Source organism: Colossoma macropomum, unplaced genomic scaffold (assembly GCF_904425465.1).
Source record: "Colossoma macropomum unplaced genomic scaffold, Colossoma_macropomum, whole genome shotgun sequence".
Lineage (NCBI taxonomy): Eukaryota > Metazoa > Chordata > Actinopteri > Characiformes > Serrasalmidae > Colossoma > Colossoma macropomum.
The window spans coordinates 15,288,161-15,304,287 of NW_023494790.1; the positions used below are offsets into that span (position 1 = coordinate 15,288,161).

At 36.2% G+C, this 16,127-nt stretch overlaps 1 protein-coding gene across 4 annotated transcripts in view; it reads left to right on the forward strand.

The window, feature by feature from the left end:
- myof (myoferlin) overlaps positions 1-16,127 on the forward strand; it is a 90,268-nt gene that overhangs the window by 8,710 nt on the left and 65,431 nt on the right. For all 4 annotated transcript variants that reach the window (XM_036572284.1, XM_036572285.1, XM_036572286.1 and 1 more), the window contains exons 4-7: positions 10,210-10,318; positions 11,538-11,631; positions 14,628-14,764; positions 15,214-15,342. In XM_036572284.1, the coding sequence (XP_036428177.1) occupies positions 10,210-10,318; positions 11,538-11,631; positions 14,628-14,764; positions 15,214-15,342 (469 nt within the window). The remainder of the gene's footprint in view (positions 1-10,209; positions 10,319-11,537; positions 11,632-14,627; positions 14,765-15,213; positions 15,343-16,127) is intronic.

A 16,127-nucleotide genomic window follows, 5' to 3' on the forward strand; every position in this document is an offset into this window, starting at 1 on the left:
ATGTCTGGTTCCTATCACCACTACTGTGAGCAATTCTGACTTAGAGTGGAGTGTTTAAATCCCATTTATTTATGCAGAGAATTAGAAAAATCAGCGGAATTCCCCTTCAGATTCAAAGGATTACATAATTTTCACTTGAGGAAAATCCAACCCCAAAAAAAGCTAAATAAAAACAGAATGCAATGATTTGCAAATCTCATAGATCTATATTTTATTCACAATACAACATAGAACACACAAATTATATTTTTTTCAATTCATGAAAAACATTAACTCATTTAGAACTTGATGGCAGCAATGCATCTCAAAAATCTCAAAAGGTTGGAATGGGGCAACAAAAGACTGGAAAAGTAAGTGGTACTAATAAAAAACAGCTAGAGGAGCAATTCGCAAAAACTGAAAAACTGCGTCTAAAAATTGTGGACCAATTTTAGAAAAATGTTCCTCAGCGTAAAATTGCGAAAACTTTGGATATCCCACCATCTACAGTTTATAATATCATCAAAAGATTCAGAGAATCCCTGTACACAAGGGACAAGGTCAACGGTCAGTATTGGATTCTCGTGATCTTCGGGCCCTCAGGCAGTACTGCATTAAAAACAGGCATGATTCTGTACTGGAAATCACTGCATGGGCTCAGGAACACTGAGAAATCATTGTCTGTGAACACAGTTCCCTGTGCAATCCACAAATGCAAGTTAAAGCTGTGTCATGCAAAGAAGAAGCCATATGTCAACACGATCCAGAAATGCCGCTGTCTTCTCTGGGCCAAAGCTCATTTAAAATGGACTAAGGCAAAATGGAAAACTGTGGTCAGATTAATCAAATTTCTTTTTGGAAACCATGAACACTGTGTCCTGCAGACTCAAGAGGAGAGGGACCCTCCAGCTTGTTATCAGTGCACAGTTCAAAGGCCTGCATATCTGATGGTATGGGGGGGGATTAGTGCCTATGGCATGGGCAGCTTACACATCTGGAAAGGACTGTCAATGCTGAACAGTATATAGAGGTTTTAGAGCAAAATATACTCCCATCCAGACAACATCTCTTTCAGGGAAGGCCTTGCGTATTTCAGCAAGACAATGCTAAACCACATACTGCATCCATCACAACAGCATGAATTTGCAGAAGAAGAATTCATATGCTGAACTGGCCTGCCTGCAATCCAGACCTTTCACCAATAGAAAACACTTGGCTCATCATGAAATGAAAAATCCAGCAAAGAAGACCCAGGACTGTTGAGCAGCTAGAATCCTATATCAGACAAGAATGGGACATTCCTCTCCCAAAACTCCAGCAATTGGTCTCCTCACTTCCCAGATGTTTACAGACTGCTGTTAAAAGAAGAGAGGATACTACACAATAGAAGACATGGCCCTGTCCCAACTTTTTTGAGATGTGTTGCTGCCATCAAGTTCTAAATGAGTTAATGTTTTTCATGAAATGGTAAAATGTCTCACTTTCAACATTGATATGTGTTCTGTGTTGTATTGTGAATAAAATATGGGTTTATGAGATTTGCAAATCATTGCATTCTGTTTTTATTTACATTTATTTACATTTTACACAGCGTTCCAACTTTTTTGGAAATGGGGTTGCACACTACCTCAGTACACTTTTGCCTTTTGTCAGTAATTATGTGGATGGAATATATCTTATTCAAGTAAATTTAATAGATCACTTGTGTCCACGTAGTCTTACAATACTGTAGGTCGGGGTTTCTCAATGTGTGGGCCGCGAAGTACTCTCTAGTGGTCCGCGGGCCTGAACTCGGGGGGGGGGCAGTAGTTCGTAGTGGGCCGATAGATACGTATAAATAAAAACCCAGCAGTTGCAGGCTAATTAGACATCATCAGTTTGAGACAATGCAGCCGCGGGTGCGCAGTGCAGTTAGCTGGGAACTGATAGGTTCCTCATGGCGTTTCTTCTACCTTGTTCGGTGCGGACCTATCAAACTTTTTTCTTTAGTTCGCTCAGTTCTGACGTGTGGGAACACTCCACCTGTATTCGGGTCTGAAACAAACAGCTGAAACCCGCGGGTCTTGGTCTGCTTCCAGCCGAATCCTGTTCAGTTCACTGCTGGTGGCACGCATTTTATGATGAAACGAGGGAATTCATCAGTAAAGCCGGCTTTCCTCTTCTTCTAGCAGCATGTCAGCGCTGTACCGTCAGTATAATCTGCCTGTTTTAAAATCTGACTTATTGCTCTAATGTCGTTCCTGCATGAATGAAGCCGCTATGCTTTATAGTTACAAACAGGTGGGCCTTGGGGTGAAAAACGTTGACAACCCCTGCTGTAGGTGAAAACATTGTATCAATATTTGATGGCCCATTATCATATATTTAAATCTGTATTAAGTCCATTGGTAGATGAATAGAATACCAAAATCAATTGTTTTCTTAGTCCACAAGGGGTGCCCAAAAAATGAATGGTATTCTGGGAAAAAAGGCCACTATTGCACACTGTTTATGCAAGAGTGTTAACTTTCTTGTGATATGTATGTAGCAACATTTATTTTTCCACATCTTAATGACTACGTAATTCAGAGAATCTATTAGAATAGATAGATAGAATTCTATCTATCGAGAATTCAGAGGAAAAATGTACATTGGTCTGCTAAGCAAAGTTTGATCATAATGTAACGAGACAGAAAGGGCCAGACGCTCGCGGTAAAAAACAAAAGATGAGGCTTTAATATCCAAGGGTTTGACAAGAATCGTGATCAGTAAACAGGCGTGGGTCAGATCCAAAACAGCAAAAAGATACAAAATGGCAACCATAACCAGAGGGCAAAGACAAAAGGGAAAAACCAGAAATCCAGAAAAACAGTCCAATCACAAAAACACAGGAGAAACGCTTGTAGTTCTACAAGAGAAGCAATACCTTGCAATCTGGCTAAGCTAAAGCCCGGGCTTAAAAATTAAACTAAACAAGTCATGTGACATGGAACACAGGTGAACAGAGTTAGTATTCAGGAGACTGTGAGCGCTGATTGGAGTGTGAGGGAAGGTCAGAGTTCACGTGAGTCACGTGATCTCTCAGAGGATTCTGGGAAATGGAGTCTGAGTGTGCCTCAGAGCCAGAGGGATGTGTGACACATAACATGCATATAACTTTGTCTGGCTCAGGGTTTAGGCTTATAATGAGAACCATGGTAGATTCTTTTTCTTTTTTTGTTGTTGCTAACCAAGCTAGCAGAATAAAGTGAAAAATACATCAGCAGTAATATGTAACATATGTAGTAATTTGGTACGTAAAGCCCAGTTTACACTCAAATGTCCAGCTTTTATTTCAATTTTGGAAAGGTAATTCCTTCCTACTGCTTCTGGGCAGGTTCTTCTAATGAAGTCTAGCTTTATGTTCACACCATCCCTCGCCCCTCCAAAAGATAAAATAAATTTAATTTAAGCTATTGCAGTAAAGGAATGTCACCTAAAATGGCACTGGAAATTCAGCCATGGGAAAATGGTGAGGCCAAATAAACAAGAGCATGTGGAAAATGGTACTTAAATGGAAGGCAAAGCTTCCTTTAGTAATTCCCATGGTAGTAATGATTCGATAGCATAGTGGATAATACAGTTGCCCCACATGAGAGGAGATTCAGTTCCCCAACTATTGCATCAATAATTGTAACACCAATAAGAATCCTTGGGGAAGAAACCCAATGCTACTTTGGTCTACCATTGTAAACTGCTCTTGATAAGAGCATTTGAAAATATGTATCTGTAGGAGGAAACTTTTTAAATGTTGCTATGTCAGTTGTGTTTTGCTTCAATACAAAAGATGAGATGAACAAAGTGTCAACTTTATTTATTTAAAACAGAAAAAGTTTTTAAAATTGCAGTCAAACATAATTGCATTGAATCACAGTACATCATTTCATATGTCTGCTCAGGAATCTTTGAAAATCACACTAGAATTGTATTGTGATTCAAGTATTGTGACGATTTGCACCCCGAGCAGAAAGTATGTCAATATATCCATAAGAATTAGTGACTAAGTGATTGGTAGAGCAGCCAGGAATTGCCTCAGGGTACGAGCCTTATTCGTAGACATGCAACAAGGAAATTGAATGATATGAAGTGTTTGCTTTTGAGGGTGCAGTCCAGGCGTTTGCTTTTACTGACATGGATCAGTGTTTGCAAGGGCTGGGCCTGGACTGTGTCAAAATTATTATACTCAGACATACCAACATGCCAATTGCCATTTATTCTTCCCATAAAAACAAATCATCATTTCTTTTTCCAGCATCCAGACCACATTCTGAAGGACACTTTGAGTACTGTAAATGAGGAATGGAGAAATGGACATACAGGACACAGTAATTCTCCAGCCCTGGAAGCACACATGCAGTGTCTTTCCTCTGACACATCCTATTTAGCTCCTGAAGGCCTTTAAAATCAGTTAACAGTATAAATCAGGGGGTTTACCACAGTTAAAATGCAAAAGTGGGCCTCTAGGCTTCCTGTAAAGGAATACTCAAGCACTTATCAGTGTAATCTGTATCTGCTGCATCTATAGTGTACTGTCATTTACCGTAGACAATAATGTTGACAGGTGCCCGCTGCTTAGAAAAGAAGAAGAAAATCTCTTCATTCAAGTCATTCATGATAGAAGCCAGTGGGCAGTTGCTGAGTTCTATTTTGAAGGTTTGAAATACATGACTATTAGTGATGTAGCAATACAATATATTGTATCAAGATGTGTCAGAATGTATTGTGTTATATCTCAGTATAATATATATATATATATATATATATATATATATATATATATATATATATATATATATATGTATATGTACTCTCATTTCTCTCCATATATATCTCTCATATTTTATCACCATATCATGACAAATGTTGGCTTGTGGGTGGTGTGTTAGCTTGGGGTTAACATAATAGCTTTTGGCTGGAGTGTTAGTTTGAGAGTTTTATATTATGTTAAATGCTTGAATGCTTTTTGGTTAATATTAAACCAAAAATGCAATCATTTGTTCAAAATACTGAAAAATGTTTTTGGAATTTTGTTACAACCCTAGTGACTATAAAATGCAAAATTAAAATAACAACCTATATACTTAATATAGGTGTTAGGATGACTTAAAAGAAGGAAAAGTATGGGCCTACAAGGAATACTGGTTCTGTTTATAATATTCACATAAACCCTTGTAGACCACCAAAAGCTATTATCTTTGAGAGAGAGGTGAAAATCAAACCCCACTATCTTAAAAAAAATTAAAGGTGTTTCTGTCCATCCTTCTACTGTGAGAACACACCTCAACACTGTGGGTCTAAGAGGATATGTAACTGTCAAGAAAAAGTCCTAAAAAAGAAGAAAATTTGCACTTGAAACTGAACTTTTTAGATGTCGAGTGGACTGATGAGTCTAAATTTGAAATTGGGATCACTTTGATCGTGAGAAGCTGAACTTTGGAGGTATGGAAAAATATTCTTGCACGTTTGTTAAAAAAAACGCAAGCAAGTCTGGAAGCTGTAATAAAGGCTGAATACTGAAAAATGTATATTATATTTAGTTCTTGGGGCATCTGCATAATTTTCTGTTAGACGAATGCTATCTGAAAAATGAATAACATTTCCTTAATGGCCACTTTAACTGGAAATTAAATAAATTAAAGTGCGGTCAGTGCTGTGGTTCTGTACTGTTAAACTATTGGTTGTTTGGTTAAGTGTTTTGGTATGTTCTTGGCTGAAGAACATACAAAACTACTGGTTTCCTTTATAAAAAGTAACACTCGTGTTATGGTCTACCTTACATGGGCCGTAACAGCATCAACCATACACTACAGTTGTGGCAGATAGAGATTAAAACTGTGCAGCGTTCTTTTAAGTGCTTTGTTCAAGGGCACAAGAGGAGTGTTATGGATAAGTGCCGCCCAAACCCCAACCACCCCCCCAACACCCCCCAACCTGAATACCCAGGGTTCAAAGCAGTGGCAGCAAGCCTTTAGCTCCTGGCATGTAGGTTTTCACCACTGTGCCACTGTGTACCATCTGATTTTTAAAGGCACATCCTGATGGTACTGGATAAATATTAGATAAAGCTAGATCAACACTTACTTAAAATGTGTGCTTAAGACAAGTAGCGTGTCAGTATTCAGTGGGTATGCGATTAGGATAGCATAGCAGTGTTTGCTGCTGAAGCACTCCCAGTCTACACATACACAGTTCTCTACAGCAAACATTTCCCTCTCCACAGCGAAAACAGTGCGAGAGGATGCTTTGAAAACACGATGGGCTGGTAAAGGCTGCGGCTGTGAGCTAGATGAGCGTGTTTGTGTTGGGAGGAGGTTCCCCTTTAGCCTGACCCATGAATGATATCACAAAGCACACAGAGGTCTTTTCTTTTGGAGTCTTCAGCTCACTGAAAATACCCTGCTCTGCTCAGAGTCACTCTGCAGTTTATGAGTTTTTATGGCGTGCGGAGAGTGCCAAATCTCTGCTGTTTCCCTCGACCTTCCTGTCCAGAGCTGCTAGGCATTCCCCCTCTGCCTCATTAAACTGTGTCAGCAACGATCTGACCTTGGTCTATCTGGCCCAAAACATTTAAAGTTTTGTTTTCATTTAACACATTCTTCAGTTTTTTCAGTAAATCCCAAGCTGGGGAGAGCAGGGTACAAACTAACATGGAGTAAAATGGACAATTTATGTAGTCAAACAGGTTTAAGTAGGCTGTGCTTTCAGCCATGTTCTCAACATCATCTGTGAATTTTTATAGCGTTTGGACAGAATTTTATTAAGATTCACTCTGAAGAGTATAAAAGTACCTGTTAACACATACTGTATAGGGGACAAACATCAATGTATTTTTTTTCTTCCCACAAATTTTAGTGCACAATGTGTATTTATTTGCTAACATATTGGAAATGAACAAAATATAAAATATAAAATGTGCCATAACCTTTTCACAGGCCACATTTTTATTTTATTTTTTTCAGTATGTTAAATTCAGCAAATAATCTGTAATTGTGCATTAACATGTGCAGAAGTGTTTTATCTGTAGAGGGTGTGTTAACTTATTCTCACTTAGAAAATCAACAAAATATGTAATTTTACCAAGGAAGCCCAAACTTTTGCACAACACTGTATCTTATTTTATTTGCCTTCTCGATGGCTGCAATGTAGCACTGTTTTGAAGAATGTAAACAACTTACAGTGAGAGCTAGCCAGGCTAAAGTACAACCTCCATACCGTGGGGTTAGTTGTAACAAAGTGGTATAACTTAGCCGATCAAAGTAAACAATGACAGACTACATTAAGTCTATATCCATCTATATGAATTCAAAACTCTTCATTTTCAGAAGATTTTTGGAACATAATCAACAATTTTCTGTAGATATCACATAAAAATATATATATTCCATTATGCTGTGCTAATATATGCTCTTTTACTCTGTGTCCAAAAATAAATTTTCCATGTTTGACACAGTCTCACAACAATCCCTCTAGTAGTTACAATATTTGCACTCCTGCCACTTTTGGCTAAAGTGTTTATGGACAGAAGGTGTGGAAAGTTTACATTTTCATTAATAGCAGATATGTGCAGTTCAATTGCATTATAAAATGATTCATCTAGCTCAAATAGTTTAAACCAAAATAAATAGTTTAAGCAAAAACCAAAATATATTATTTTGTGCAGGGGGTTCAAAATCTTGAGATGAAAGTGAAAAACAATGCCACTCTTCATTATGTGAAAGCCTTTATTATGAACATGGCTATGGACAAAAGAATCTCAACACATTTCGGCTTGTGCCTTCATCAAGGAGAGCCACAATACGAGCTCTACACAGGTGTTGTAAATACCTTCAGTTGATTTGTCACATGCCTTTGGATGTCCAAGTAATCCACAAATATCAAAGTTACATACAACAGTATAAAAAAACTATATACAGCCACCCATATCAATATCAAATTTATGTAAATGATCTAAGGTCACAGTTATTAGTTATTTTGTTCCTTGCTGCCCTATATGGACCATTCTACCAAACTAGTTCAAACTGAGGACCCACAGTAAAAAAAAAAAAAAGATGTAAAAACTATTAAGTATTCATATCTAGGAAATGTACAAGTTATTTTCTATTTAAACCGGTGCATTAATAGAGATAGTACAATAAATATTTATAAAATCTTCATTTATAGGGTATTTTCTATTGGGAGGTGTCTGTCCCAAACCCTAACCCCTGAATTTAAATTTTTATTTAAAAATAATACTTACACTTTTTTTTAAAGATATCTTTTAAATGAAGTTGAATAATTTAGATTTATCACAAATGTAATATTTAATTAAAAAACCTTTTTAAAAAAATGCTGTCCCACATGTACATGTCACTACTGAAACACAAAGAGTTTTAGTCCATAGATGGAGCCTTATTTTAGCCACACCCCTGCATTTTAGAGCAGGAAGTGAGACTGCATCCCTGTCCCTCATGGCCTCATAGTGAGCAGTTAGCTCTTATTGTTTTAAAGTACGTGTCTGAAAGTGTGGAACAAAGAGTTATCCCCACTGAAACACACATTTTATGCAAGTAAGTAAACATTTTTGTTTTTTATAAAATATATTATGATTTAATCTATGTAGAACTGTTCAAAGCTGTGTTTGCTAGTCGTGTACTGGCTAGCACTTTTCAAAATTAGCCAAAAATTTTCACTACCAAAACAGTCACCACTGAAACATGTAAAGTTTCAGTAGTGTCATGATTGTTTTGTTGTGACAATATGGAATGTACAATCATTTATTTTAATAAAATAAGCATAATTAATTTATAGCATCACTCAAAGTGTCTAAGTCTAAGACAGTTACAAGTATGAAGTGGGTTTTTCAACTCTGACTTTGTCTTTGAACCAGTTTAATAGAATGATTCATCTTGCACCAGAAGTGCCTGGCACTATTAAACAGGTTAAAGTGGTTTTCTTCCTTATGCAGTCATTCAGTCACAATAGTCAAGACATTGCTACAGGAGCTAAGAGACTAATGTAGCTAAGTAATGCAAGTTAGTACCTCACCAGGCTAATATCATGCTTTTAAGCAAAAGGACGCAAGTGAGAGTTTTCAAATAACAACCTCAAGTGTTCTTTTGTTTTTATATAATATTTGCAGTTAAATGTGCTTTAATATTAGCAGTTCCTTCCACCAAAATAAGTAGTAGCCTTTTTTGTGACAGATGAAACTGTTGCAATATCAGGTTTAGCTCAGCTTTTTCAGTATTTGCCAGATTGACCTGGATGTTGTTTTGTCCCAGTCAGACTATAAAGCATTTACAACCCATCTTGTTTGCCAAATTTTATTCTGTTTCAGTTTGTCTAGTTGTTCTACAGCTGCATACTGAAAACCTTGCTTATGGGCAAGAACAGGTTTGGAATTTGATGTAATGCTGCTGTACATACTGGAGGTCAAATCAAAGTCATTCTTGGAACACCACCACCGCGCAGTTATTTCCAGTCATACAAGACCAGACTCCTATCTGTTTGAACTTGGAGAATGCTAAAATCTCGAAACTGAAGGCCAAATGGATTCCATGGATCTCCACAACTAAGGGGTTGGGTTCCCACTCATGGCCTTTACTGGTAATCTGATTGGCTCTTTTTATTGAAGTGTTTCTTGTTCAGCATTACTAGCTTTCCCATTCATTTTCCAATCAGTGACTGGTCTCCTTCCTTTTAATGTCTCTGTAAAATAATATCTCATAGAAGTTATCTGAAGTATGCGTTTTCTGTTTTTGACTTCTAGTAACGGTTAGCTGTAAAATGAGTCACTACCAACCGGCTAACCACTTCCTATTTCTTCCATTTTATCAAAAACATGACTGCAAAACGCTAGAGGCCATGAATGACTCTTTAATAAGTAAGGGTAAAGAGTGATAAATGGCTAAAAATGAAATGCTACCGTCACCAGTATAAAGTCCTCTAACTCGTATAGGGCTAAAGCGCTCAAAAATCTAACAGCAGTGTTGAAATATTTTATGCCATAGGAGCCCGTTTGGGACCCATTTTGGACTTTGGGAGCACCCTCAAGTGTCTGACCAACCTGGAAGACATTATGGAGTTGCAATTCTCACTACACATTCGCTTTCAGTGGAATGATACAGTTCTTGCGATCATAAATATCAGCATGACTCACATGCTTCTCAACCAATCAGATTGTGTTATTTCAACTAATTGTTGTTCAATTTGTTGTTTAATCTTTTAATACAGGTTAATTGGCTCAGCAAAAGTCTATTTGAAAGACCTAGCAAGCGGACAAGTGAAGTCACTCCCTTCGAAAAACTTGCCCTTAGTGAATGAAAGTGGCCAGAATATTGGAGTAAGTGTTTTTAATTTTTTAATTTCTTTATGTTTTTTCAGAACTAATTTTATATAGCATGTATATTAAGATATGTGTATGTGTATGTATATAAGTATATATGTGTATGTATATTAAGAACTAACTTAAGTAATATCCAGAATACCTCTAATTTGAAAAGTGGTCAAGCTGACCAAATAGCTATTCATAATAAATTAATGACAAGAAATTACTATAAATAAATAAATAACTACAGCTTATTATTTAATAAAAGTTTTTCGTGGTTCACAAAATACTTTAAATTGTAAATAAACCACTGGTTTATGTTTTGGTGTAGATTGGATTATAATCTACACTGTATCATTACATGTTATTACTGAATAACAATTATTGTTATGACAATAAGTTCCAAACTGTAGACTTGAAGTGTAGAAAAATTAAATTAGGTCTGCTTTCCACTTAAAGTACAATTAGAGAGTAATTTCATGTTCAATTTTGAAGTAGTAAACACTTTTGTGTGAATTCTACAGATTTTTCAAACTTGCTCAGTTACTGAGATTTAAGCAAAGTCGTTCAGAGTGGTTGGATGTGAAATAGTTCATTGTAGAAAAACGTACCAGCTCAAATTTCTTTAATGAAGGTGGTGATAGAAACCAGGGGTTGCAAGGTCTACTAAACTATAATGTAATTTAATTTACTTTCCAAAATAAATAGTAAACCTACACATCTGCTCAGCTTTTATATGTAATGATGATAGTGAAAACATAGTGGTAAAACAGAAAAAATATGTTTTCTCTGGGGACTATTTTGCCTCACAACACCCTACATGTACTTCTCCACCGTGAACACCAGCATGTCAGTAACCACTTTGTGTAATCTTTGTGAGGTAGCTTTTCAATAGAACGCTTTGGATGTCTGGTTCCTACCAGCACTGCTGTGTACAGTTCTGACTTGACAAGCCTATCTATAGTGGTGCATTTCATATCAAACTTCTCTGAATGACTTTGTTTACATTATAATGAATTAATTACGCAGACATTCACAGACAAAAATTGGTGGAATTCTCCTTTACAGGTAATCTCTACTTGCAGTACTGATAGGCCACTAGTGATTAGATAATTGCGGTTTGCGTTTTCACTTATAGCCAATGAGGGCAAACATCATTTAAAGATTCCATGTAATTTCATATTTCTTTTCATATTTATTCAAAAAGCCAAACTCTCCTTTGCACTACTTTTAGGCCAATATCGATCTGATTATTGGATATGAACCACCAACCAATGCTGTTCCAAATCCAAATGATCAGCAGGATGGCAGCGGAGCAGGAAATGCAGGTATGCTGTCTTACATTCAGACTCGAAACAGCTCTGTTTGTCTTTTTGTGTAATTGATTTTGCTGTGGAGCATGAAGCAGATGAATATACCCATAAATGGGCAATATATGCACATATAAGTTGGACCTGAGCAACTGTTTTGGGCCAAGAGCCACTTTAATCCCCCGTGGAATGTGGTTTTACATGTATTCAAGTTTTTCTAGTTTGAAATTGCACCAAGCACTAAAGACCAGCTAACATTTTGCAAACAGATTAGTTCCAACCCCACTCCTGGCGACCCCACACTATACATATTTTTGTGCTTTGTCTCCTCTAGCACACCTGATTCAACTCATTAGCTAATAAACAAGCTCCTCGTGGGCTGGGTCAGGTGTGTAGAGTAGGGGAAACACAAAAGCACTGGGGTTGGGAACTCACAGACAGTGCTCTCTCTATGCACATTACACCAAGGGCCAGTTTTCATAATATAGTATAAGTCATGGACTGAAATGCATAACTATGGTGATTCATCGTGGTAAATCCAGTTTAGTGCAGGTTTAGGCTCATTCTGCATATGTGAATCTGGCCCTTAGTAGTTTTTACCACTGGCTTTTGTGCTCAAGTGCTCTCGGATCTTAAATATTAGCTACTAGTGAAGGTTATGATTCACTCTGTTGGTTAAGATAGAAACAGGGAGCAGGCTCATTTCTTGCTATGAGTGGCATCAGCTGCTTAGGGCTTCATGCCATAGGGTCACTGCAGGCATGTAATTAGTATTTATTGTTTGCATCTATAATGATATTGGCAGTGAAAACATGATTTTTTTTTTTTTTACTTTACTTCTATGTGTGTATTTAATTTATGCGGCTAATTTAGTAGCTTCAAAATTACTTTTCCCTTAAGTAGTATGTAATTATTATTGTTTTTCCTGATAAGAATTAACTAAGTTTTTACTCTTCATCATTTTTTCTAGCAGAATAATGTGATTGGGGTGACTTTGGTTTTAGAAGTGCATTTGGTAGGGTACTTGTGGAAGATATCATATTGTGGTGTTTTTTTTTAGTATATGAAAATACAATTATAGACAAATGTTATTCTGATATTATACCATGTACATATGTGTATATTTTGTATAAACATGTATTTTTCTAGTTGCAAGACTTATCCTAATAAATGTCCTATTAAATAATCAACTCTTTTTTCAACCAATGATAATCATATTTAGCTAATCAGTCAAATGTACTATTATTATTAGAATCAATAGTAGTAGTAGTAGTAGTATCATTAGTATTATTATTATCCAGAAACAGAAAACTGTGCACTCTACCTTATCTTTTCTGTTTGGTTTTTGCAGCCAGAATGTAAAAGTGCTGGCAACTCTACTGTAAATATCAAAATTTTCTCAATAATCCTGAAGATATGTGACTAACTACCTATAATGATTACCCATTAACCAAAGTCAGATTTGAAAAAAATAAAAAAAACTAAAAGCTATAAAAAGTTTCTTTACCTGATCAGAACTGTCTGTGTGTTTCAGATATACAGTCTATGGTTTCAGACCGCACAGTGATTGTAACCATAGTAATGTAAATAACCCTATGGAAGCAAGCTTTTTAAGCTTTAATTTTCTAGCAGGGGTCAGACTTTGATTCAATGTAAGATATCAGATTATGGAGGGAATTTATTTAACACCATGGTAACTGTGTCAAAGCTGAAGTCATCTTCTTTACCAGCTTCTTTTTCAAACAATACAATAAAACAGAACATTAAAAAAAATGGTGAGATAAAAGAACATGTCAGCTTTGTGTAACCCCGGTTGTAAGCGTATTAGTGACCAACACAAGTAGGAATTTCTTTGTCTTCTTGGGAATAACACTACTTGACATGCATGCATGAAGCTTATAATGTAGATGTGTCAAATTTTTATAATCCAAGACTCAAAAGTGTTAAATATTAGTATTGGTACTACACTGCTTCTATAATGCAGACCTGGTTGATACAAGCGTAGTGGGTAACTAGTCTGTCCTCCACACTGCAGAGAGGGGGTCCGAAACCCCGGCTTGGGCGAGCACACAATACCAATAAGAGTCCTTGGACAAGATTCCTAACACTACATTTGCATACCTCAAAAAAAAAACAAATCACATTATAAGTTGCTCTGGAAAAGAGCATCTGCAAAATGTTGTAAATGTTCGCCTTTTGTTATGACAGATTTATTTCCAAATAACAGTGTACCTGACAGCCATGCATACTGTGACATTAACATTTTCTATTTCACACCAAACCACTCTGAATGACTTTGTTGACATACTAACCATTTAATCATGCACATATTTTAAAAAATTGTTGAGTTCCCCTTCAAGAGCAGAACAGAACATCAGTTTTATCAGTAGTTAGTTTGAGACAGTTAGCATTCATTCAGTTCTTTAATACATTAGATATACAAAAGGATGAGAATTATTTTTTTAATCAGTTGGGTTGAGAAAAACACAGTTATGGGACCTATGAAAATGATGGAAGAACTTTCAGTATATAAAATAAAATCTTTAGAGGGAAGTGCTCAGTAGGTTGTTGAGCTCAACGATATGCATCATGACGATAAGTTTTTCAGAGTTTTAATGATTTGGAACAGACAAAAAACGTGTCGTGCCACATATAAAACATACTATAAAAAAAAATAAAATAATAATAAGACTACAACAACAGTTATTTCTGTTCAATGTTTTACAAACTGCACTGCACTAAACTCAGTTTAGGCCAAATTATTCTCACTTTCTAATGAGACATGTATTTAGTCAGTGTTCTATAAGTACTGACAATATCCACAACACACTCAGAATAGCATATTTTGACACAGTTTATCTAACGATAAATTATTGTCATATTGCCCAGCCCTACTTGAGCTGTAATGACATTTATGGTGATTATTTGTATGACAGTATTCGTTAGATATTTTGTGATTGTAGCAGGCCATATGTTTTTTTTATTTCTCTTCTTGATGATTTTGATGAATGCAGGTGGTGTTGATGGAGGAGATGGAGAAGATGCTACAGATATGGGGGGTGCACCATCCTTCGCTCAGCAGAACCAGAGACTCCAGTGGAGAACAAGAAAACAGCAACGGCCTTTATCCAATAAACCTCAGGATTTCCAGGTACTTCACAGTGATTCAAGATGATGAGGATTTTACATATTGTCGCTGTCCAAAAACCCCTCACAAATATCTACATTTTTTGGATTTTTTTGTTTCCGCATCATTTGAGCATAGCAGCTGCTCTTTACTTTGTATGAAAATGTTATGATGAATAGACCAATAGCAATGTGCTCTTGGAATAAAAGTGCTTAGAATAAAATCTCCACACATTAACTTGCATTAAAAGTAAACAAAACAATAGTTGCATATTCTTGATTATAATTGATTATAATGTTCCAAAATCACTTGAAACCTTCAGATCAAAGCATGCTACATTTTCACATCCCTAATGATGATGCTATTTATTACCATCAAAGTTCTTTAAAGTTCAGCCATATTTAAAGCACTTCCTTATTCTGTATGTTGTGAGGTGAGTAATGTGAAAGATCCCTGTCTTTTTCATGATCCAGATCCGGGTCCGGATCATCGAGGGTCGCCAGTTGCCAGGAAACAACATTAAGCCTGTTGTCAAAGTAAATGTGTGTGGAGATACCCACAGAACTCGCATCAAAAGAGGAAATAACCCATTCTTTGATGAGGTACAAATAAAAACAAATTAAAACATATTCTGACAAATTCAACATCACTGTATGCAGTTCAGTTTGATGTAATATGTAAACACTGTTAAATCACTTGTTACTGCAAACAGTCTGTAGTGCAATCACACTGAAATTGACACCAAAGGTACTTTAGTGCATTTAAACTATTGAATTCAGGGATTCCATTCTAGTTTTCTTTAAAAAGTGCGAAGATTTTGGGCAAATAAATGTTGGATCCGCTTACTGCTCACTAGTAGTAAATCAACGCACATGAACCTTTTGGGTGGATAACGCTGGTAACGCTGCACTGGTACAAAAAGGATTTTGTATTAATCCTGAGAGTAATTTAAGCAAGATATTGGGAAAAAAACAGAAAGCTTTTTAAACTGATTTTCCCAGGTTGACCACTTAACAACAAAGGAGAACCGACCCAGACATGAACTGACTAAATTTATAGTTCTAGATCATTTTCTACCTGCTTAAGGGGTTGTTATAATGACCATGATTAATGGTGTAATGGTCATTTTTTGGTTTTTTTTTTGGCACTCAAAAGCATTTAATTTGACCAATCAGCTGCCTTGCTCAGTAGTTCACTTAACTTATTAGGAGATATGAAACAATGCAATGCACTGTTCTACTCTCAGTTAGATTCTTAAATAGTTTATGTCACCTCATAATAAGAAAAGTAATAATTCTAAAAATAGCAATCGACACATCAGCATACCATTCTCGTCCACTTATTGTTGTGTTGGGTAACTTCATCTTCATCTGGAAGAGTAAAGAAT